A 24,806-nucleotide genomic window follows, 5' to 3' on the forward strand; every position below is an offset into this window, starting at 1 on the left:
GTTAAAAAAGATTAGCATGCTCGGCCGGTGTGGCTCAGCGGTTGAGCATCAACCTATGAACCAGAAGGTCACGGTTCGATTCCCAGCCAGGGCACATGCCTGGGTTGCAGGCTCAATCCCCAGTGTGGGGCATGCAGGAGGCAGCTGATCCATGATTCTCTCCCCTCGATGTTCCTCTCTCTCCCTCTCCCTTCCACTCTGAAATCAATAAAAAAAAAAATATATAAAAAAAAAAAAAAACCAGAAAAAAGATTAGCAATTGCCCTGGCTGGTGTTGCTCAGTTGGTTGAGCACCATTCTATGCACCCAAAGACTGCTGGTTCTATTCCAGGTCAGGGCACATGCTCGATCCCCGGTAGGGGGCATAGATGCTTCTCTCTCACATTGATGTTTCTCTCTCACATAGATGTTTGTTTCTCTCTCTCTCTTTCTCTCTTCTTCTCTCTCTAAAAATCAATGTTTAAAAATCTTTAAGAAAAAAAAGATTAAAAAAAAAAGAAAAAAAAGATTGGCAATTGCTAATGCTAGGCGATTAGTATAATGCTGTGACACACTATTCTCTCTGCTTTTGTATATATTTGAGATTTTACATAATAAACACTTTTGAAAAATTCTTTTTCATTCAAATTTTGGTGTAAGGTTTCTAAAATTTTTGTAGTTATCCGTCTTATCTCATGAGGCTTTAGAGACACTAAATGAAATGGAGTAAATGTAATTAGATGAATGTTGAAATGCTGTCTTTTATTATGGAAGTTGGCAGAGTAGAATAAAAAGCGCGAGCTTGATATTCTACAATTCTGACTTATTAAGTTCATCATCACTTCTCCAGTGATGCTTTTCATCACTGTCTTCCCTCTCTCAGCTCCTTAAAGACGGAAGCCCCGACAATCTTGTTTGCCATGGTATCCTCAGTGACTAACCCAATGCCTGGTAGAAAAGAATAAACTTCAGTTCAAGTCTCTGTTCACAATGTTGAACAAGAACTGTGAGTGTTCAATTCTGTACCCACCCTCACTGCCTCGATTCCATCAATATTTGTGGAAAGACAATTTACTTAACCTCCCTGAGCCTCAGGCTCCTCGTCTGTAAAACAGAAATATCTCAACAAGTTGATCGTACACACTGTGACTAAAATGGCTTTATTTGGCCATTCATTCATTCACTCATTCCACAAATATGTGTAAATTCTAAAAGTCCTACAAAAGTATGGAACAATGGACTATATGGAGTGTCTGCTGTGTGCCAGGCAGTGTGACACATGCTAAGGACAACTACGAAGGTGAATATAGCACAATCCTTGATTCTGAGAAGTGTTCTGTCAAGTGGATGAGAAGAGAGAGATTGAGATGACAACGTGAACTGGTAAGTGACACACCAGAGAACAACAGGAACGCTGCGCATTCCCATTGGGGAACACTCTCCTACCCGAGCTGGTTTAAGGAAAGAAGTCAGCTCACTTCACTTCCCAGCATTATAAATGTCAACCCAAATTAAAGCGGACAGGAGGCATTTCTCTTACTCGGTCACTGCACTGAGGCTGCAGATTCTTTGTGAAGACCCCAGCCAATGCTGGAAACCTCCCAAAGGAATCAGATCCTTTTGTTTGTCTGGATTTCTGCCAGCAAACCGAAGGAGCCAAACAGAGCTACTGGCCCATCCATGTCATATAACTGCCAACTCCCTCCCCAGAATACAAGACCCTTCTGTTTCAAAGAAGCCCCTCAGACACTCGTTCCATGTCAATCAACGGCCGAATTAGGACATAGATTCGTGTCTTTCAGATCCAATTGCAAACACAAGACCAACTTCTCATCTATTAAAAATAGGACTTATTCACTCATGTTAAACATATTTTTTTTAATAACTTACCTCAAATTCTTCCCAAAAGCCTTGTTTGACTTTATCTGTGGTCTCGGCTAATTTGCTTAGTTCTCGAACCCGGCTCTCTATTTCAGCAGCATTGATACGAGTTGTGTTGAGGGGCTAATCAAATTCAGCCATTGGTGCGAAATGAAGAAAGTATTACAGAAAAAAGTGTTAATGCCAAAAAACAAAACATAACAGAGATGTCTGTTTTGGTATTCATGAAGGCAAGGACAGGAAGTTCACAGGACATTGTAATTCTCAAGCATTTTCAAATACAGTTTCACTTTCTTTTCTGTTCTGTTAGGAAATAAATGTTTCTCCAATCTCCACACACACTTTACTCTGCTGGTATAAATTCAATCTGCTTTTTGTTATAATAGACCAAAATATTAGAGAGGTAAAATAATTTGCCACTAAGTGGTGAGTAAACTTTGAAATAGCAGTAACTCCAAAATGACTATGCACCTACAGTGAAAGGCCTTTTAGAGGTACATATGGAGATAGTCATGGAAATGCTGTATCTGGAATTTCTTCCCAAATACCACAGGAGGAGGGGCCATAAGTGGAGTAAAAAATGAAGTAGGATTTGATGCGATGATCATAACTGAAGCTGGGTGATGGGCACACAGAGGTTTGGGATACCATTCTACTTCTGTATATTTGGAATATCCTACATTAGGATTTTTCAGTTTTGCAAGATGACGCTTTAGCTTTCTAACACGCTCACCTGCTTGAGCTGTAGAACTGTGCCCAATGTTTCTACCATGGGATTCTTCTTATAATGCTCCACAAGATCAGTCAAAGAGTCGAACCGCTCTCCTCCGCCAACATCATATTTCAGTTCCTTGCAACACACAAAAAAATGTTTATTACCTCTATGCTAAATTACTGTTTTCCCAACTGAAGTCCAAAGAGGAACTCCCCACCACCCCCAGTAATGGAAAGATCAGACAACTGGGTAACAGCAAGGAAAGGATGCAACAAGAAGGGTGAAAATGGAATGACTGACCAAGAGTCTCTACTGTGAGGTGTGAGAAGCAATAAGTAAGTATCCAGCATCATGTAGGCCACAAGAAAGTTTCTCCTTCGTAAGTTAACTAAATAGTGGCTTTTTTTATGTTTTCATTGATTTCAGAGAGAGAGGAAGAGAGAGATAGAAACATCAATGATGAGAGAGAATCACTGATTGGCTGCCCCCTGCGCGCCCCCCTACTGGGGACCAATGCTCAACCACTGAACCACACTGGCTGGGCTAACTAAATAGTGTTAAAAAATGAAAAATAGTATTCTTTTTTTTTCTTTTTTCTTTTTTTTAAAAATAGTATTCTTTACTCTACGTATACAATAGGCTGCTGAATAGAAGGTAAATAACTATTCCTCTCTGAAGCACAACAAACTCCAAGGCTGGTGGAGGCATGACTTAAACTGCCAGAGACTGGAAATAAATGATTTAGTAAAGTTTGAAATAAAAAAATTATAATTACTAAAAGTGTAGAAGCCCTTGACTAAGTGAGCAAGAAAATCTGACTTTGGAAGTAATGGTATCTGTCTTCTCCAAGTAGAAAATGACCAAAGATGAGAATTGGCAAACAGAGCCAAGTTCAACTGAGGCTTTACCTGACAGCGGATCATGACGTGGGTCACTTTGGACTTGCCATCATTGCTCTCTCCCTTGTCATCACCAGTTCGGACCGAGAGAACAAAATCTCCAGGGTGGCTCTGGCTCTCTCGTACCAGAAAGCTACCGTGTTTTCCTTTCTCAGTTAATAACTTCTCTGCTTCTTTCCCGGAGAGGTGTCCATGAAACCACCTAAATATTTTAAAATGAAAATAAATTGAGTTCTGCCATGAAATCACAATACTCTTTCACAAAACTACCATATATAGTCAGCTCTCCTAAACGTAATTTAAAAACACACACATTTTTCCAAGAGATGGAGCGATAGATACCACATAAGACAGAACTTGCAACCCAAGCAGGCAGGAAGAATGACAAAGCTGTCAAGAATGACCATTAGCCCAGCCAGCATGGCTCAGTGGTTGAGCATCGACCTATGAACCAGGAGGTCATGGTTCGATTCCCAGTCAGGGCACATGCCCGGGTTGCAGGCTCCATCCCTGGTGGGAAGTGTATGGGAGGCAGCCAATCAATGATTCTCTCTCATCATTGATGTTTCTCTCTCTCTCTCTCTCTCTCTCTCTCTCTCTTTCTCTCTCTCTCTCTCTCGCCGCTCTGAAATCAATAAAAATATATTTAAAAAAAAGAAATGACCATTAAACTTCTTCAATGAGCCCCCAGCCATTTGACAAATGTCCTCAATCTTTCCTTTTTCTTTTACATCTCCCACCTTTTAAAAATATATTTTGTCAGTTCTCCATACCCAGCATTAAAAGGACCAACTACTTAATCACAGCCTTTTAAAGAAATTATAATAGAAAATTATAGTACAGACAGAGAATGATATAAATGTTTGCCCATAGAAAAAGAAAAAGAATTGTATAAAAATAAAGAAAAATAAACTTTTAGATAAAAAATAAAATAAATGTTTGCCCTTGCTGTGGTATATGAACAGTATGCAAAAAATATCTTCATTTTAAGTTCATTCAAGCATTTCAAATTTTTCCATATTTACAACCTATACTTGCACAGCCTCCGAGTTTGCTAGCAACATCTTTGGCCTGTATGCTGGGTTATCATTTCAAACTGTAATGCATATAAGACCCAAATAGTTAAGGGGTCGTGCTTAAAAATGTGAATTCCCATTGCTCACAACCAGAGATACCAATGCACTTGTATCTGCATTTGCAACCAGCACACCAGAGTCCTGACATAGGCCATTCGAGGACAGACGTTGAGATACTATAGAAAACCTTAACATAGTCATGTTTATTAGGTGGCTTTTTCCCCTCAGGATCTTGGTAAGAAAACAAGTACTATTCTGGCAGATGATGCTAATGGCTCATCACTAAAGGAATATACTTTGAGCTATTTTTCATCCACCCTCAACTGAACAGAGTAAAATTTAGAAATAAACTGCACAGGGTTGGCGGGCAGCCTTTTGCTGGAAGCTACAGTCACAGCTAGAGAAACAAATTATCAGCATATAATAGCATTGACATGGAGGTACAGGTCGAAGATACAAAATACACAAACCTAATTAAGAGACCCTGAATTTGTACTGAGTCAGAGGAGATGGGAACATAGAAAACCAATAAAATCAATACAAATTAAGTCAAGCCCCAGTTTCCATCAGCCCAGTTCCAACACAGCGGTGGGGGGGAGGGGGGAAGAGCTCTGAAATAATACATTCCCGCTAAGCAAGGTCATTCTCACACATCTGTGGGTGCAACAGAAAAGAGCTGCTGAAAAATCGGACCCTCTGAGTTCTCAGCTTTTCCACTTCTGAGCTTAAACTGACATCTGTTGGTGGCATTGCTGAATGACTGGTCAGCAACTACTACTAAGAACGGCTGCGACTTTGGTGTTGCCGTTATCATTTGTTTTCCTCTCATAACACTCAAAGATTATCAGTTCAACAATCTTAAAATTACTGCACGTACTAAGAATATACAGGAATAGCCCGAGCCCCTTGGAATGAGTGTAAGTCACAATGACTGAAGCTTTTGTAAGAAAAGGGTATCCTGAGAATAATGTGATCCTATTATTCTTACTTTAATAAAACTAAAAGATTGCAGCTTGGGCTGAAAAAGGCAAAGGGATTAATTAAGATGTACAAATTCGCCCTAGCCAGTTAGGCTCAGTGGATAGAGCATCGGCCCACAGACTGAAGGGTCTCGGGTTCGATTTCAGTCAAGGACACGTATCTTGGTTGCAGGCTTGATCCCCGGGCCTGATCAGGTGGCAGGGAGTGGGGCATGCAGGAGGCAACCAATCAATGTGACTCTCTCACATGGATGTTTCTCTGTGTCTCTCCCTCTCCCTTCCATTCTCTAAAAAAATCAATGGAAAATATCCTCAGGTTAGGATTAACAAACAAACAAAAAGATATACAAATTGGCAGGTACAAAACAGATATGGGGATGTAAAATACAGCTTAGGGAATATAGTCAATAATATTGTAATAACGATATATGGTGTCAGGACTTATCAAGGGATTACTTTAAAAGTTATGTAAATATCTAACCATGACACTGTATACCTGGAACTAATATAATATTGAATGTCAACTGTAATGGAAATTATTTTTTTGGAAATTTTAAAAATCAGATTGCAGCTGGATAAACAGGTACAAGCCAAACCCCCATAATGCATTCACATAACACCTCTGGTGCAGAAGAGACACAGAGACTGCAGTTACTAAGATGTCACTGACCTTTCAGAGGTAGGATCTGCACAGTTCAGCGGATATTTGAGCTCAATAACATCTCCATTCTTCTCTTTCAATTGCCCATGATGCTCCATGTAATACTGAACCAACTCAGCCAAAGTGGCGAACTTCTCCCCTCCGTACAGGTCATAGTAGTCACCAGTGTTCTGAATCTTGATGTGGGTGACAGCTCCATTTCTTCTAAAATAGTCCATCAGAAAAAGAGGGAAATAAATAAAACACTACACTATCACAACAGATCTCATATTCATCATTAGATTTCATCTAAACTTTAAAACAAACCCAAGGAACTATTCCCCATAAGAAACCCAGTGAATGAAATAACCACACAGTCCATCATCTCAACACAAAGGGCTCTGTTTATTGGTTTCTTCCCTTGTACAGCTTCTACTTTGAAAGTCTGACTTATCCAATTGCATATTTTAAGTGACAACAATTTTTTTCCTCATTAATCAAGACACAAAATTAAAAGTTAAACAAATATACATCTACCGTGTAACCCAGTAAATCCAATCCTAAGTATCTTGCCCAAAAGAAATGAAACTGTATGGCTATCAAATGACTTATATAAGAATATTCACTGCAGCCTTATTTATAATAGAAAAAATTGAAAACTCAAATATTTACCACCAAAACGGATAAACAAATAGCTGCATACTTATATAATGGAATACCTCAATTTAAAAAACCCACCAAATACATGCAACACCATAGATAAATCTCAAAAACATTATGTTATTAGAGAAAGAAACGAGATACAAAAGAATATATATTTTTAAAAAATATATATTTGTTTTAATAAGAGCCCACAACCTGGGCATGTGCCATTGACCGGAATTGAACCCGGGACCCTTCAGTCCACAGGCCGAAGCTCTATCCACTGAGAAAAACCAGCCAGGGCTAAAAAAAATTTTTTTTAAACTGTACATATAACAAAAAACTGAATGAAAAATGAAATGAATCTAACTTTGAAGTTCAACTACACAGAAAATTAATTCCTGTAACTTTGAACACTGTACTAATTGTACACCCTTAATGGGATATATTCCAAGAACAAAAAGACTCCAAAGAAACCATGAACTTTACTTAATGGGTTTGTAATCAGAAATGGTAGTGGTAGAGTCATTCTGAATCTATCTCAGTATCTAAGAATTGGGCAAATGAAGTCATATATTGATGCTGTTGTGGAACAGGGGTCTACTAACTCAACCTGTGCCTCAGCTTCCTCACCTGTAAGATAAAGATAATGTGGTACTTATTCAGAGGTTGGTGGGAAAAGTAAATAAAATGATGTGTCTACAGTGTTTAGCTCAACAGGCTGGAATATGTCAAGTCCCCAATAATGTTTGCTATAACCATCATCATCATCATCATCATCATCATTATATGATCTCCATCCAAACTCTTACAGGGTCAAATGTCACTTTAGGTTCGATGTCAGTGCTGGGACAAGCCCAGAGGACTCATGAAGGCTTCCACCCATTCCAAATCATAAAACGGAAGTAAAGGCCAATGACAGAGGCTCCTTAAAAAGCTAAACTACATCGAAAGGGACTTCCCGAGTCCCAAAGTGATCCTAAATGAATCCTCAAGAACACATCTTACTAACTTCTTTTTTTTTTTTTCTAAATATATTTTATTGATTTTCTTACAGAGAAGAAGGGAGAGGGACAGAGAGCCAGAAACATCGATGAGAGAGATCGATCAGCTGCCTCCTGCACGCCCCCCAGTGGGGACGTGCCCGCAACCAAGGTACATGCCCTTGACCGGAATCGAACCCGGGACCCCTGAGTCCGCAGGCCGACGCTCGGCACTAACTTCTTTATTTTAAAAATCTATATATATAAAAGCCTAAGCGACTGGTAGACATGCACTGACCACTAGGGAGAGGGCAGATGCTCAATGCAGGAGCTGTCCCCTGGTGGTCAGTGCACTCCCATGGCCAGTCAACCTCCCTTGGTCCCTCCCCCTGGCTGGCTGGCCCTGATCGGCCCCTATTGGGACCGGGCAAGGGACCCCACCCATGCACAAATTCGTGCACCAGGCCTCTAGTATAATAATAAAATCCAATTCATAAAGCAGTTCAGTTCTAACTCCCAGAATGAGCTTGAGTAAAGAGAATTAGTATTTAAGAGAAAGTCAATGTCTATCAAATTCTCCTATACCCGTGGTCGGCAAACTGCGGCTCGCGACTGTGGCTCTCCCTAAGCCTTAGGAGTACCCTAATTAAGTTAGTAACAATGTACCTACCTATATAGTTTAAGTTTAAAAAATTTGGCTCTCAAAAGAAATTTCAATTGTTGTACTGTTGATATTTGGCTCTGTTGACTGAGTTTGCCCATCACTGTCCTATACCTACTCAAAGACTCAGGTAACAGGTTTTGGCCATGCTGTACAAAAATGTTTATACAGGCCCAGCTGGCATTGCTCAGTGGTTGAACATCAACTTATGAACCAGGAGGTCACAGTTCGATTCCCAGTCAGACCATGTGCCTGGGTTGTGGGGTGTGCAGGAGGAAGCCAATCAATGATTCTCTCTCATCAATGATGTTTCTATCTCTCTCTCTCTCCCTCTCTTTTCCTCTCTGAAATCAATAAAAATATATTTTTATACAAACTAAAAACAGCCCAATGTTCAACAATAGGGGACTGGGTAAACTATGATGTGTTCACACCATTCAAAGATTATAGGGCCATTAAAATTAATAATTAAATCTATAGGCACCAGCATAGAACTTAAAAAAAATGTTTAAGAAAGTTGCAGAATAATACGTATGTTATAAAGCCATGGATGTGAATTCTAAACACACACACACACACCAACTTGACCTTGTTCATACACAGTACAAATGCAGTACAAGTATAAAGGCATGGCCAGGAAGGATATATGCCAACCTCTCAATGGTAGTTTCCTCTGAGGAGAGAGGAAGGGGAATGGGACTGGGCAGGGGAACGCACAGCACCACAACTTCCTCAATGATATTTTATTTCTTGAAAAAGACAAATGGCCCTGGCCGGTTTGGCTCAGTGGATAGAGCATCGGCCTGTGGACTGAAGGGTCCCAGGTTCGATTCTGGTCAAGGGCATGTACCTTGGTTGCAGGCACATTCCCAGTAGGGGGTGTGCAGGAGGCAGCTGATCAATGTTTCTAACTCTCTATCCCTCTACCTTCCTCTCTGTAAAAAAATCAATAAAATATATTTTTAAAAAAGAAAGAAAGAAAAAGACAAATGAAACTCTTTAAAAGTATTTTTCCCAGAGATCAATGGAAGGGAAGGAAAAATGCAGGGATCCAGGTTCAGGATGAGTGGCTTCAAGGGTGGCTTAGGAAGTGGTTATACTCGGCTCCAGCTCATCCTCGGTGGTCTCCGAGGATGCCCACCATCACCCCCTTCCACTGAAGTCCCAAACCCCCCACCCTCAGGAGGCCGAGCTTGAGTCAGGTCTGATCGGTGAGCCAGGCCTCACCAAGGGCAGCAGGCAGGCCTTCAAACTCTACACAAGGGCAGCAAGTGTCCACTCGTGGTTTCAACATTTTCTACCTGGAAACCACTCTCGGGAGTCTCTCCTTTTCTTCCCACTTACCTAACGGAAAGTGTGAAGTCTCCTGGGTTACTTTTACTGGGCCTTGCCAAAAAACTGCCATCAACTCCTCTTGTCAGCAGTAGGTTTTCGGCCTCCACGCCAGTGATATTTGGGTGAAACCATCTTGAGAGAGAAAGAGAGAACAATGAACAACAGGATTCTGTCAGCACTACGTTCCACACCATCACAGCTGGAATGCCTATGAGCAGAGTCGCTAATAAAAATACAAATCAAACCTTCCCTGCCCCTTCCCCCTCTTCTCCTTGGTCACTGTCTCTCCTTGCCATCCCCTTGGTAGGGCCTGGGATCCTGCTAGCCCAGTAGGTGGGGGAGGGGACCTGAATATTAACCCAGTCACTTAGTGGGTCAAGCCCAAAGTGACAGTCCACCTGGTCAGGAGATTGAACACATGGAGTGGAACTGAACAAGTAAGTACTGAGTCACACCAGCCAGGGCCAACCATCCAGGCAAGAATCATCAATGGATGTTAACCCTAATGGTGAACATTTCAGGAGACACAAAATATTTACTGCAATCCCCACAAAATGCTTACTAATTACATGTTAACTGACAAGTAAAATATACTAAAGAACTTCACAGTAGAGAATCTGCAGATACTATCTTAATCAACTGGTAAAAGTTAACATGACCAGTTATGACATCATGTGCCTCCTGACAGCACGCACAGAGAAGAACACAGTGTCATGTCTGTGATATTCCTGCTAAAAACGCATTACCTAATCTAATTATGAGGAACACAGACAAACCCGAAATGAGTGACATTCCACTAACCGGCACGTACTCTTCAAAAATGTGAAAAACAAGTCAAAGAACTATCCAGATTGCAGGCCAATAACAACACACAAGTAATGCAAGGCATGGTTCTTTCTGGATTGTATCATGGAGCAGAGGGAAGGGAAATAAAGGAAAAAGAAGGGTTTCGTTGTTTGTTTTGTCTTTTGCTATAAAGGATACTACAGAGACAATTTGAAAGGGGGACAGTAATGCGATGATAGCACTGTTTAAAGCAAATTTCCCTGAGTTTGATGAGTGTGATTATGTGTGCGAGTGTCCTTGTTTTTAGGAAATACACACAGAAGAATTTTGGAGTAACAAGGCATCAAGTTTGCCACTTACTCTCAAATAGTTCAGATGGTATTCACCTCAAAAAATTCCTCTCTCATTTCCAGCAAGATTTCCTTCATGGGCTCCAAAGGTCACAAGATTTGCGGTAAGAAGAGTCATTCCAAAAGTCCAATTATCCTGGACCTTTACAGGCTAATTCAATGCTTCCAGGAACATAAGTCAATATTAAAGGTAGAGTCCTGATACTGACAGTTGAGTGAACTTTTAAGAGACTGTTCAAGCCCTAACCGGTTTGGCTCAGCAGATAGAGCATCGGCCTGCAGACTCAAGGGTACCAGGTTCAATTCCGATCAGGGGCATGTACCTTGGTTGTGGGCACATCCCCAGTAGGGAATGTGCAGGAGGCAGCTGATCGATGTTTCTCTCTCCATCGATGTTTCTAACTCTCTATCCCTTTCCCTTCCTCTCTGTAAAAAATCAATAAAATATATTTTTCTCTCTATCCCTCTCTTCCCTTCCTTGTAAAAAATCAATAAAATATATTTTTTAAAAAAAGAGAGAGAGAGACTGCTCAACAATATTGGCCCAATCACAGTGTTTTACGACAGAGAAGGAGACAGTGCAGGGTGAACATCTGCCATAAACCTTGCATTAAGGACATGGAGCGTCCTACAGCCACAGGACTACGGCAGATCACACAGGCAGGTGCACATCTGAGTGCTACCACTTACTAGCTCTGTGACCTCGGCAAGTTCTTTTCACCTTAGATTCCTCATCTGCAAAATGGAAATGATAGTTCTTAGGTCCTTTTTTTTAAAAAAAAAATGTTTTTATTGATTTGAGAGAGAGAGGGAGAAGAAGAGAGTGAAATATCAATGTGAGGGAGAAACGTGGATCGGCTGCTTCCTCCACGCCCCTTACCAGGGATCGAGCCTTGCATCCCAGGCATGTGCCCTGACTGGGAATCTAACCGGCAACCTATTGGTGCACAGAATGATGTGCAACCAACTGACCCACACCGGCCAGGATAAAAGGAAAATAATCTTTATCTCCCCTCTATGGAAGGTGAAGTGTTGCTGCTCTCTCCCAACAGCTTACTCCATTATTAGTCTTCATTTGATACTGCAGGCTCAGAGGTTGCTTCATTTTTAATCACTGGTCATCCAGCCTGGGCCACGTGATCTATCTGCTGAGCTGGTCCCTTACTGTCACCACTGTCATCTCTTCCTTCTTTTTCAAAATAGGTTCTGCCCTGGCCGGGTGCTCAGTGGTTAGAGCATCAGCCTGTGGAAAGAGGGGTCTCAGGTTTGATTCCTGGTCAACGGCACATACCTCAGTTGCAGGTTCCCCAGCCCCAGTCAGTGCACGTGCGGAGGCAACCAATCAATGTGTCTCACATCAATGTTTCTCTCTCTCCCCCTCCTTCCTCCCTTCCACTCTCTAAAAAATCAATGGGAAAAAAATATCCTCTAGTGAGGACTTAAAAAAACAAACAAAAAATAGATATAGTGAATAGTTCAAATTCAACTGCTTACATTATAAGTTAGTCATTACACCTCCTTTAAAAGCTATAGTAATTATGAAGGGAGAATTGACAAGTGAATTATTCTCTATAAATGATAGTGTAAATGCTAATAGAATCTCTATGTCTTTTGCAAAGCTTCACAAGAGTCTTCAAAACTAAAAAAAGGTCTTTTTTTTTTTTTTAAGTTCTAAAAGAATTTCTCATGTTTGTCCTCTACCTCACCACTGTGATGGCAGCCTCAAGTGCAATGCTTATGGCCTCCATCAAGATCTTCTTATTTAGTTATCCTGACTTTCACTCCCATTTCATCTTTCCTTATCTCAGCCAGCTATTTGGGGATTCTCTAATTTCTCATAGAGTCTGTGTCCTTTCAGATCTTGTGAATAATAAAAAAAACAAACTTTCTAAAATCGCTTTAATTCATTTATTATAATAGCACAGATAGGTATGAAATTCAAAGAAAAAGCCCATGCTTCTTTTAGAGTCCCGGGTGCACTCTTCAGAAGTATCTACAGTTAGCAGTTTCTCGATCTTTAAACGTTTCATGCATAAACATATACAAACTTATCTATGTGTGCAAACACACTACTGCCTCCAAGCCCACCTGTGTGAAACACACACACAGAATCCTCCTGATCTTCTTCACTTACTATATCAGTACATTCTTTCCCCCCCAGGGAGGAAGGGAGAGGGAGAGAGAGAGAGAAACATCAATGATGAGAATCATTGAATCAGCTGCCTCTGCATGTCTCCTACTGGGGATCGAGCCCACAAGCCAGGCATTTGCCCTGACCAGGAATCGAACTGTGACCTCCTGGTTCATAGGTCCATGCTCAACCACTGAGCCACATCAGCCTGGCAGTACATTCTTTTTAATAGCTACACAATATTCCATTGTATGAATACACCATCCATAATTTAATTCCTATTCCAGGATACTCATATTATTGCTAGGTTTTTATTATTACAGATAACACAGCAGGCCCTAGCCGGTTTGGCTCAGTGGATAGAGTATCAGCCTGAAGGGTCCCGGGTTCCATTCCAGTCAAGGGCATGTACCTCGGCTGCTAGCTCGATCCCCAACCTGGCCCTGGTTGGGATATGTGCTGGAGGCAACCAATGTGTCTCTCCCCCTCCCTTCCATGTTCTCTAAAAAGCAATAGAAAAATATCTTCAGGTGAGGATTAACCAAATAACACAGCAGAACATATCCTTTACAAGCACCTGTCCACACTTTTATAAGCATATTTCTAAATTAAATTTTTAGAAATAAAAATTGCTTTGTCAAGACTTTTTCTTTTTACTTTGACAAATTTGCCAAACTGCACACAAAAGGAGACACCAGTTTCAACTTCCACAAATTGACTGTGAAAGTCCCTGCGTTCTCTCACTTTTACCAATACTACATACATTACCAAACGTTTTCATCTTCGTCCATTCTGCTTCACGGAAAACTGTGCCATTCTAGTTTGCATTTCTATGTGAGACTAAGCACTTTTTCATGTTTTCTGGCCACTTCCCCCTCCCCCTTTTTCTGTGAGCTGCCAGTTTTCATTGCTCATTTCTATTGGATTTTTTTTTCTTACTGATTTATAGGAGTGCTTCATATAACAGAAAATGATTCTTTATTGCATGCGTGGCACGTCTCCATCTTAGGTTATCCCCTTTTACTCTGTCTGTGGTATCTTTCTCCCCACAGAAATCTACCTGAGCATGATTATAATTATCAGATTTTTCTTTTACAGCTTCTGGGTTTCTGGCTATACTTAGAAAAAAACTTCACTCATAGCACTGCTGTGAGATGGAAATAAATTATGCACATAAAATGCTTGGCACAGAACCAGCCAGTAAAATTTCACCTTAGGACAAGAAATTTCATTTTCAGTCAGAAAAAAATACAATTAAGTCACAGATGTTAGCGGGACCCACCAGGTCTGGCCCCTACTTGACTCTCCGGCTCTGGTAACCTCCCTGTTTTCCGTAAATGTGCCACACGGGGCCTCTATACTTCCTTTTCTCCACATTCAGATCCCCACCCCCATCCTATCTTCTCCATGTGCCACAAGCTCCCCCTCAGTGATACCAACGCGGGTCCCAATCACACATTTCTACAGTTTCCAGGTCACAGGCTGGACAGGCAGCTCCGTGAGGGCAGAGAAGCTGTCTACATCTTCCCCACGTGTAGCCCCTGGTAAGGAGTCAACACTTTGTTCCTTAATAAATACCTGTGGCTGGAAGGGAAGGAAAGGGTAGTCCTGGGGTGAGCCCCATCCGGGCCTCTCCCACATCTACACAGTTCCCCATCTGACCTAGGTCGGGTCACAGGATGACTCCTGCACGGTCAGGAGGAGGCACAGATGTCAGCAGGCAAAGGTTCTTTTCTCACTTAAAATATCAAAATTTGCCCAGCAGCTGTGGCTCAGTTTCACTTCCCGGTCAGGGCACATACCCAGGTTTCTGTCTTGATCCCTGGTGGGGGCGTGTAGGAGTCAGCTAAAAGATATTGATGTTTCCCTCTCCTTGATGTTTCTACCTCTCTCCCTCTCCCTTCCTCTCTCTCTAAAATAAATAAAAACTATTTCAAAAGAACAGCCATTGTCTCTGATTTAAATATATATATATTAATTTGGTGATTCCAAATGCATGGGGAGGCTTTGGGGCAAGTTTTTGGCTTTTGCACAAATGCCTTAGACATTCACTTTGGAAATTATTGTTAGACACCCCAGAGAGCAGGTGCACCATCCTAAAAGCAATGGAATTAAATAAAAATCTATATACTAAATGATAAGATTCCCCCCAGTCTCACTGTCCCTATGTAGCCTGCCAATCCTACACCATGGGTCAGATTAAAAGTGTCCCTTTTTGGCCCTACCTGGTTTGACTCAGTGGCTAGAGAGTCAGCCTGTGGACTAAAGGGTCCCAGGTTCAATTCTGGCCAAGGGCATATGCCTGGGTTGTGGGCTTGATCTCCCCTCCCCCAAGTAGGGGGCATGCAGAAGGCAGTCAATCAATGATTCTTTCTCATCATTGATGTTTCTATCTCTCTACCTCTCTCCATCTCTCTCCCTTCCTCTCTGAAATCAATAAAAAACATAATATATTTTTAAATAATAATAATAAAATAAAATTACTGTAGTTAGGCCCTGGCCAGGTAGCAGAGTTGATTAGAGCATCTTTCTGATACGCCAAGTTTGCAGGTTGATCCCCGGTCAGGGCACATAGAAGCATCAACCAATGAATGTATAAATAAGTGGAACAACAAATCAAAATATCTCTTCTCTCTTCTCTCTCTCTCTCCTCTTTCTCTCTAAAATCAATTAACTTTTTTAAAATTACTATAGTTAGGCCCTAGCCGGTTTAGCTCAGAGGACAGAGGCTTTGGCCTGCAGACTGAAGGGTCCCAGGATCGGTTCCGGTCAAGGGCATGTACCTGGGTTGCAGCTCACTCCCCGGCCCTGGGTTTCTCTGTTTGTCTCTCCCCCTCCCTTCCACTCTCTCTAGAAATCAATGGAAAAATATCCTCAGATGAGGATTAAAAAAAAAATGACTGTAGTTGGTAGCATACACATAGGAGGAAATCTGGTCCTCAGCACCACCGCTCAGGTAAGAATTAACTGAGGACTAGAAACAAGAACTGCTGAAGGTGAGCTAGGTAACCACCCACCACACCTATCAGGCAGACTGGCAACAGGAGATAAGGCAGGGGGTGGTCTCTTCACACCTTGATTAAATAAACTATATTATTTCTTTTACAACTTATAATTTTACCTAACATGTCATTAGGAGTGAACAGAGGTGAGTGATGTTTACAGGGGAAACTTAGTAACCAGCACTTAGCACAAAGGATGGACAGAGTAAGGGCTTAATAAACATTAGTTATCACTGCTGTTATCACTGTTATTTTTGGTGGAAGATATGACAGAACAGATTCTTCTCCTGCATAATTATGTCAGTTTCACAGAGGCCATTTTGACATAGGTACCACTTATGTTATGCTGCCTTTTCATAAACTTAACTTCACAGCTTCAGGGGCTGTCCCTACATTATTTCAAAGGGCACAGAATTAGAAACTAAAATTTCTATTCTATTACCCATCTACTTGAACTTTGACATATATTGTCAACTCTCCTTCCTTAGGTTTTTTTTTCAAAAAGCATTTGTAATGATCAAAAACTCTTTCCCAATTATATGTTTAATACTTGTGTCCAATCACTGACAATTTTGTGATTCACAGTAGGCTTGTCACTTAATAAGGAGCTGTGAGAGTTCATTCAATCCCTGAGATCGCAGTGAGGGTAAAGAACAGTGGGATTAACAGAATTAATATCATATTATAGGGCTGGCCTCAAAGATTATAATCACTTATAATATTGGATACTAAGGCCACACATCTCTAAGCCCCACCCTCGTTCCCCACCTAGTGTGAATGCTAACAATAGAGCTTCATCTACCAAAAAAAAAAAGTTATGTAAGTGAACCTATATTATATGAAAGGAGAGGAAAGGCAAATCAGGATGACTCCATTTGAGTTTATCAACAAGGTGATTAATACAGTGTGTCCAGACAAGATGAGAAGAAACATAAATTTCCAGTCCTCTCCGTGTATACAGTAGGCACTAGATGAGTAACTGCTGAATGAATAAATTTGTGGGGAGTGAAGAAAAACCCGGTCGGCTAAAACACTGAAAGGTGGGGTGTGGAGAAAAAGCATATAGAGAAGGGATGGGAAGCACATCCTCCTCTTGCTGGGTCTCAACATCTACAAACCTGCCCGCCCTGGACAACTCCTTCTAACCAGCCACACTCTGGGCACTGTCTGTTATTAGTAAGGCTCTCGGGTCATAACATGGCCCAGGTGCGTAGCACCTGGCTCATAGAGATAAAAACACACACCACCACCACCACCACCACCACCAGCACCACCATTTGTGAAAAAGAGCCTCAAATCAATGTCTAAAGGAAATGTCTAAAACACATGAGCCCTGTGCTGAGTGGGCTTGAAGAAACAAGAGATGGAATTCCTGCCTGTGCGAGTTTAAAAAACCCAAACTATTCGCCGGGAAACCACACCAGAAATCAAATGCTCTCATTAGTGAATGCAGATCCTGCGAAGGCTTAGCTCTCTGAGGCTAGGAACTTAGTTATGTCAAGTATGTCTTTAAAAAAATGCTGATGAACCAAAAAGAAAATACAACGATGCTGAATATTTTGTTTTATCTACGTACCCTCTTCCCCCAGTGATGTGGGAAACAGTCAAGCAGGCCAATAATTTCAGGAACTTATTCTCAAGGCTACTATGCCTAGAAGCGAATTTAAACTAGAGATCCAAAGTCTAATTTCAGTTTCTTGTCTAAATATAAAGTGATAGTGGGTATGTCTTTCTTACTCACAGCTCCAGAAGAAAAATCATTATCTTTGTCCTTGGGGAGAAAGTTTAAAGTTCAGCACTTTCTGCAGATTATAAGAATGTTCCTCTTTTATAATTAAAATTTAATATTCTATAGGAAAAGGATAAGCCATGAAAAAGGAGCAGTCCATAGGGACAAGCATACTAAGTAACACCGACTAGGAAAAAAAGTTAAGGCAGCTTTTTCATGGGAGCGGACAGCTATGTCTTTATAAATCATTACCTTCTCATGGAGTTTCAATGGTCAGCATCTCTACCCTGTTGACAAGGCAATAAAAGGAAGCTGCCTCCAAAAGTGTTTCGGCGAATGGCTCCTACCCTACCTAGTTCAAGGTCTCTCTCTAGCTTGTCTGTGCTCCAGGTCCACTCCTGCCTCCATAACCCTTCCTTCACATCAGCCAGAGGGGTGTTTCTAAATAGGTCAGCTCATGCTGCTTCCCTGATCACATCCTTCTATGATTTTACATTGCTCTTTAAAAAAAAAAAAGATGGGTTTTTTTATTGTTTTTTAGAGAGTGAAGAAGGGAGAGGGAGAGAGAAACATCTTTGTGAGAGAGAAATATGGATCAGTTGCCTCCTGTCAACCTACAACCTGGGCATATGCCCTGATGGGGAATCAAACGGGCAACCTTCCTGTGCATGGCTCAACCAACTGAGCCACACTAGCCAGGGCTGCATTCCTCTTAAAATACAATCCCCACTCCTCTCTGAGGACCTTAAAGTCCCCTGTGTGCTCCAGCCCCCACCTATGTCCCCAGTCTCATAGCTCCTGCATGTGCTCCCTTCTTTCTTCAAGCACCCCACGAACTTCCCCACCTCAGCACTTTTGCACTTGTCTGTTTCCTAAAACCTGGAACACCCAATGCCTAGCACAGTGCCGGGCACTTAGTAATCCCACAATAAATAGCTCTTGAATAAATGGATCCATGTTTCATTAGAGTGGGTCGGTGGGATGATAAAGACTTGAATCTATAGTCCATTACCTTTCAAATAAATGTGTGTGCATATATTCATGTGTGTATAGACAGACAGATATATACAATGTGTATGTCTGTGTGTATCAGATACAAGTATATGTGTATTCTAAACAGTATGTTCTATACTGACAAATTTCTATTTCAGTTTTTTTAAAATATATTTTATTGATTTTTTACAGAGAGGAGGGGAGTGGGATAGAGAGTTAGAAACATCGATGAGAGAGAAACATCAATCAGCTGCCTCCCGCACGCCCCCTACTGGGGATGTGCCCGCAACCAAGGTACATGCCCTTGACCGGAATCGAACCCGGGACCCTTGAGTCCACAGGCTGACGCTCTATCCGCTGAGCCAAACCGGTTAGGGCTCTATTTCAGTTTGATGCTGCCTTCATCAAACGCATTTGAGGTTGGTGTATGAAGTCTGTCTCCCTCTCTACACTCAATGGTCTCTGCAAACATGAACTGTATCTTTCATATTTCATTGTTGCCAGGGCCCATAGTACATATGGGTTTGCTAAATGCACACAACCCTCCAAAACTCAGTAATGAACTGGGCTGCATTTTAGGGTGTCTGAATCCATTCAGGAGTCTCAAGCCCTTGGTTGCCGTCTACAGCAAGGACACAACCTGCCCGACTTCAGTATTTGCCTTGGTGTCTTCCACGTCATTGAGCCGGCTAGACTCCGGGTCACCTTATGAATGAGCGGTGTCCACACGGTCCTGTCTTCAGCAGCCCTACTCAGCTCCTATAGACTCATACCTATGGCTCCTTTTATGGAGTCAATCCATCTTCTATTTGGTCTTCCTCCTTTCCTGCTGCCTTCTGTTGTTCCCAGCATTATTGTCTTTTTCCAAAGAACCCTGCCTTCTCATTATGTGACCGGAGTAGGACAGCTTCAGTTTGGTCATTTTTGCCTCCAGCAATGTTTCAGGCTCTAGGACCCATTTGTTCCTCTCCCTGGCTGTCCCGAGTCCCTAGGGCTCTCCTCCAACACCATCTTTCAAATGAATCCATTTCTTTCCTATCAGCCTTTCCTTTCCTTATGTGTCTTTCCTTTCCTTAAAAAGGTCAGCATTGAATGGCAAGGGCCGTCCGTGTTTCCCAAAGGGGAGAGGAATCAGCACAGGGTCCTCTATTGTCCTGTAGGGTAACAAATACCCGACAGGAGTTGGCTCTGCTTTCCCAGGATCGTGTGGGACTCACTAACAGTCTCCACGCTGACCATGTGCAGGAAGGGTAAGTAATCTTAGCAGTGGCCCCTGCACTTGAGCAGCTCTGGCCAAAAACCTGGGCTTACATCAGGACGTGACATTAATACAGACATTCAGCTTCAACTGGACAGACACAGAACTGTTATTTTTTCAGCAAGGCACGTTTATTTACTCCCATGGGAGAGAAACAAACATGGCCCCCAGGGAGAGCCTGGGACAAAATGTACTTGACCTACAATAGATAAACCAAAAGCCAAGTCTCAGAACGAGCTGTTTTCTGCTCCTCTCAGCTCAAGTCATCAGACGTGAATTTTCAGAGGAACAAAAGCAAATGTAAAGGATGCTGAAGGAAGATGGAAAATGCAGCCAGTTTTGTCAGCTGAACAAGGCAGAGTAGGGCAGACAGGCAATCTCAAAATCTGAATTCAGTACTACAATCACTAAATTATTTGGGAAAATGTCATTTGCTTTCTCAGTGCCTTCCTTTCTGTGCCTGTGATACTGAATATACTGACATGTAATACTGAATGCTCCACAAAATCTAAACCCTATACATGAATCAAAAATAATTATTTTAATAATTAAGCAAAACAAAATTCAGAATATTACCTGTCATTCAAGAGTCAGCTCATATGATCATCTCTTCAAAAAGACGTCTCCTAAACTCCTAATCAAAACCAACCACATTCTCCCCATTTCTGGCTTATATTTTCCCTCCCAGCAGTTATTACTACCTGAAATTGTCTTATTTATTCATGTGTTTGTCTACTCTCTCTCTCTCCCAGCCACAGGAATAGCAATCTTTGCCCATCTTACTGCTTTATCCTGCCTGGTTGAATAACAACTTATTGAATGAATTAATACTGACGTTAAAAATACTTTGAAAGCCGTAACCGGTTTGGCTCAGTGGATAGAGCGTCGGCCTGCGGACTGAGGGGTCCCAGGTTTGATTCCGGTCAGGGGCATGTACTTTGGTTGTGGGCACATCCCCAGTGGGGGGTGTGCGGGAGGCAGCTGGTCGATGTTTCTCTCTCATCGATGTTTCTAGCTCTCTGTTCCTCTCCCTTCCTCTCTGTGGAAAATCAATAAAATATATTTTTTAAAAAATACTTTGAAAAGAAGAATGAAGTTGGAAGACTAACACTATCTGATTTCAAGACATGTTATAAAGCGACAATATTCAGGCCCAATGGGCGTGGCTGAATGGTTGAGCATCCACTTGTAAACCAGGAGGTCACAGTTCAATTCCAGGGTCAGGGCACATGCCTGGGTTGCAGGCTCAATCCCCAGTGTAGGGCATGCAGGAGGCAGCCAATCACTGATTCTCTTTCATCATTGATGTTCCTGTCTCTCCCTCTCCCTTCCTCTCTGAAATCAACAAAAATATAAAATAAATAAATAAATAGATAATAATCAAGATCATGTGGTATTAGCATAAGGAGAGACAAACAGACCAATGTAACAGAATAGAGTCCAGAAATAGACCCACATATACTAGTAAATGGACAACTGATTTTCAACAAAGGTACAAGTTCAATAAAGACAGAGAGTCTTTTCAACAAATAGTGCTGGAATAACTACCCATATGCCAAAAAAGAGAACATGTATCCACACCTCACACCATATACAAAAATTAACTCAAAGAGGATCAGAACCCTAAAACTATAACACTTGTAGAAAACATTTGAGATCTTGGGTTAAGCGAAGATTTCTTAGAAATAACACCAAAAGCATTATCCATTAAAAAAAAAAATACACGAAACTTCATCCAAATTAAAAACCTCTACTCTTCAAAAGACATTGTTTTTAAAAAATGAAAAGACAGGACACAGACTAAGAGAAAAATATTTGCAATTCTGATAAAAGACTTGTTTCCAGAATAAAGAACTCTCAAATCTCAATACTAAGAAAACAAACAATTAACTAAAAAAGAGGGAAAATATTTGATCAACTAAACATGTCACCAAAGACAATATACAGACAGTAAATAAGCACATGAAAAGATGATCAGCATGATCACCGAGGAAAATAGAAATTAAAACTACAATGAGAGCGCAGCTGGTGAGGCTCAGTGGTTGACTGTGGACTCATGAACCAAGGGGTTATCAGTTCCATTCCCGGTCAGGGCACATGCCTGGGTTGCAGGCTCCATCCCCAACAGGGCGTGTGTTGGAGGCAGCCAATCGTTGTTTCTCTCTCATCAATGTTTCTCTCTATTCCTCTGTCTCTCAAAATCAATAATTAAAAAAAAAAACTATAATGAGATACCATGACACACCCACCAAAATGGCTCAAATTTAAAAAGTGATCATCCCAAGTGCTGACGAGTATGTGGAAGAACTGTAACTCCTACATACTGCTGGTGGGGATGTAAATAGCATAACCACTTTAAAAGACAATTAGACAATTTCTGGAAAAGTTAAATAGACACCTACTATATGATCCAGCCATACCCTTGATAGGTGTGTACCAGAGAGAAATGAAAGCATATGTCCATACAAACTCTTGTACATGAACGATCAGAGCAGCTTTGTTTGTGACAGCCAAACTCGGGGAAATAACCCAAATGTCCATCAACAGGTGGATGCATAAAGAATTGGTGGTACATCCATACAATGGAAGATTACTACACAACAAAATTACATAATGAACTATTTGACACATACTACAACATAGACAAATCTCAACATAATTATCCAAGCATAAAAAGCCAGATATAAAATTCCATTAATATACAATTCTAGGAAATGCAAATTAATGTATAGGGGCACAAAGCAGAACCGTGGTTGCCTGACGAGGAAGAGATTATAAAGGACATGAGGAACCATCTCAAACAGTGTTGGATGTGTCCATTATCTTGGTTGTGGTGGTGGTTTCACAAGTGCATACATATGTCAAAACTTATCAAACTGTACACTTAAATATATGTATTTTATTGCATGTCACTTATACCTCAATAAAGCTGGTTAAAAATAATAAAACAGACCTACAATCTGAAAAATAATAATTCCCAATTATGTGTGTTGTTCAGAACCTGCCTTTTTAGGTGGCAGACATTTTATATATATATATATATTTTACTGATTTCAGAGAGAAAGGGAGAGGGAGAGATAGAAACATCAATAATGAGAGAGAATCATTGATCAGCTGCCTCCTGCATGCCCCCTACTAGGGATCGAAGCTGAGGTCCCGGCATGTGCCCTTGACCGAAATAGAACCTGGGACCCTTCAGTCGCAGGCTGACGCTCTATCCACTGAGCCAAACCGTCTAGGGTGACATTTCTATTTTATAATAGGGAGAGCTGGAAGAGAGGAGCAATTACTCCATTTCAAACTGTCATCTTTGTCACTTGCTATACCCACACTTCCCTGCTTCTAGACTAACAAGCTGGACAATGTAGGATCTATTACTACTCTGCCCCTTCCCCAGCTCCTAGGCCCCAGTCTTTTGTCTCCTAAAGAAGCAGATCTTTACTTGTCTAGAAGAGCAGACACAAGGAACAAAAGGCTCAATGACTATTTGACAGATTAAAGAATAGACAACTGCTTTATTTAAAAGCTCCCTCAAGGATGACAACATTTGAGGCTGTACACTGTTCTGTTGAAATGCAGTTATATATTACCCCGATCTGTAAGCACTTGCCAACAGACCTGTCCAAGTCACTTCCTAAGTTTCCAGTTTTCGTTCCAGATCCACCAATAAATAATGTGCAGGTGTATTTTGAGAAGACATTCCTAATATTTTGAAAAGTCTCTCACTCAAATAACCCCAACTGCTTAAAACAGTTTTTCAAATGTCTATGACATTGGCCATACGGGACAATTAAGACTAAACAATGAGTCTTATATGTGAAATGTCTATAAAGAGAGGCAATACAAAATAGCAGGATCGCCATCTGAAAACAAGAGGTCACACACTCCTGTTTAACAACAAAATTAAGGCTTAAAAAATAATTATCAACATTATAAAATAGTAAGAGCTACATGGTGACTAAACAGTGGGGATTCTGGCTCCACCACTTATGGCTGAGTGACCTTTGGCAAGTTGCCTAACTCCTGAAACTCAGTTTACTCATCCTTAAAAAGGGGATAGATAATAGCTTGGCTGGCACAGCTCCGTGGTTGAGCTTCCACCGCTGAACCAGGAGGTCACAGGTTCGATTCCTGGTCAGGGCACTTGCCTGGGTTGCAGGCTCCATCCCCAGTAGGGGGCATGCAGGAGGCAGCCGATCAATGATTCTCTCTCATCATTGATGTTTCTATCTCTCTCTCCCTCTCCATTGCTCTCTGAAATCAATAAAAATATATTTTTTTAAAAAGGGGGGAGGGATAATAGTACCTAGCTCGTAGGGTTATAGCGAAGATTAGATGTGTCTGGTTTACAGTAACAGCTTAACAAACGTAAGCTATCAGTATTACCCGGAACTTTCAAAGGATCTCGTTAATTCGCTAATCCTCCTTGCGACTCTAAGGTTCCGATCCTGTCTTTTATCAGCAGGTTACGTCGGAGCCTCAGTTTCCACATCCGCAAAACGGCGGGTGATGAATGCTTCCTGACGTCTAAGGTTGTGATGAAGGATTCAACAACGAGAGACACAGCTCCCTTCCCTCCCACCTCTCAAAGGCGAAGGTCGCTGAGAAAGGAAATACTTCTAATAGCTGCTGATACAGTCAGTGTTTCCATTTCTGGCACGTGAGGGGAGGGAGGGGGTGATGCAAACCCGCATCTAAAGGGGTCGGGGGTCCTGAGCAAAGCCCCCAAACGCGCGCGGGAGGCGGTGGCCGCCAGCAGCTCCTCC

The 24,806-nt window shown here is 41.5% G+C and overlaps 1 protein-coding gene across 1 annotated transcript in view; it reads right to left on the reverse strand.

The window, feature by feature from the left end:
* PTPN11 (protein tyrosine phosphatase, non-receptor type 11) overlaps positions 1-9,985 on the reverse strand; it is a 34,415-nt gene extending 24,430 nt beyond the window's left edge. Inside the window, exons 1-5 of the mRNA XM_014541179.1 lie at positions 9,801-9,985; positions 6,201-6,395; positions 3,484-3,676; positions 2,594-2,710; positions 1,870-1,983 (exon numbers count right to left, since the gene is read on the reverse strand). Of these exons, the coding sequence (XP_014396665.1) occupies positions 1,870-1,983; positions 2,594-2,710; positions 3,484-3,676; positions 6,201-6,395; positions 9,801-9,985 (804 nt within the window). The remainder of the gene's footprint in view (positions 1-1,869; positions 1,984-2,593; positions 2,711-3,483; positions 3,677-6,200; positions 6,396-9,800) is intronic.
* Between the last annotated feature and the right edge of the window lie 14,821 nt (positions 9,986-24,806).

This window comes from Myotis brandtii, unplaced genomic scaffold (genome assembly GCF_000412655.1).
Source record: "Myotis brandtii unplaced genomic scaffold, ASM41265v1 scaffold1064, whole genome shotgun sequence".
In the NCBI taxonomy this organism is placed as follows: Eukaryota; Metazoa; Chordata; class Mammalia; order Chiroptera; family Vespertilionidae; genus Myotis; species Myotis brandtii.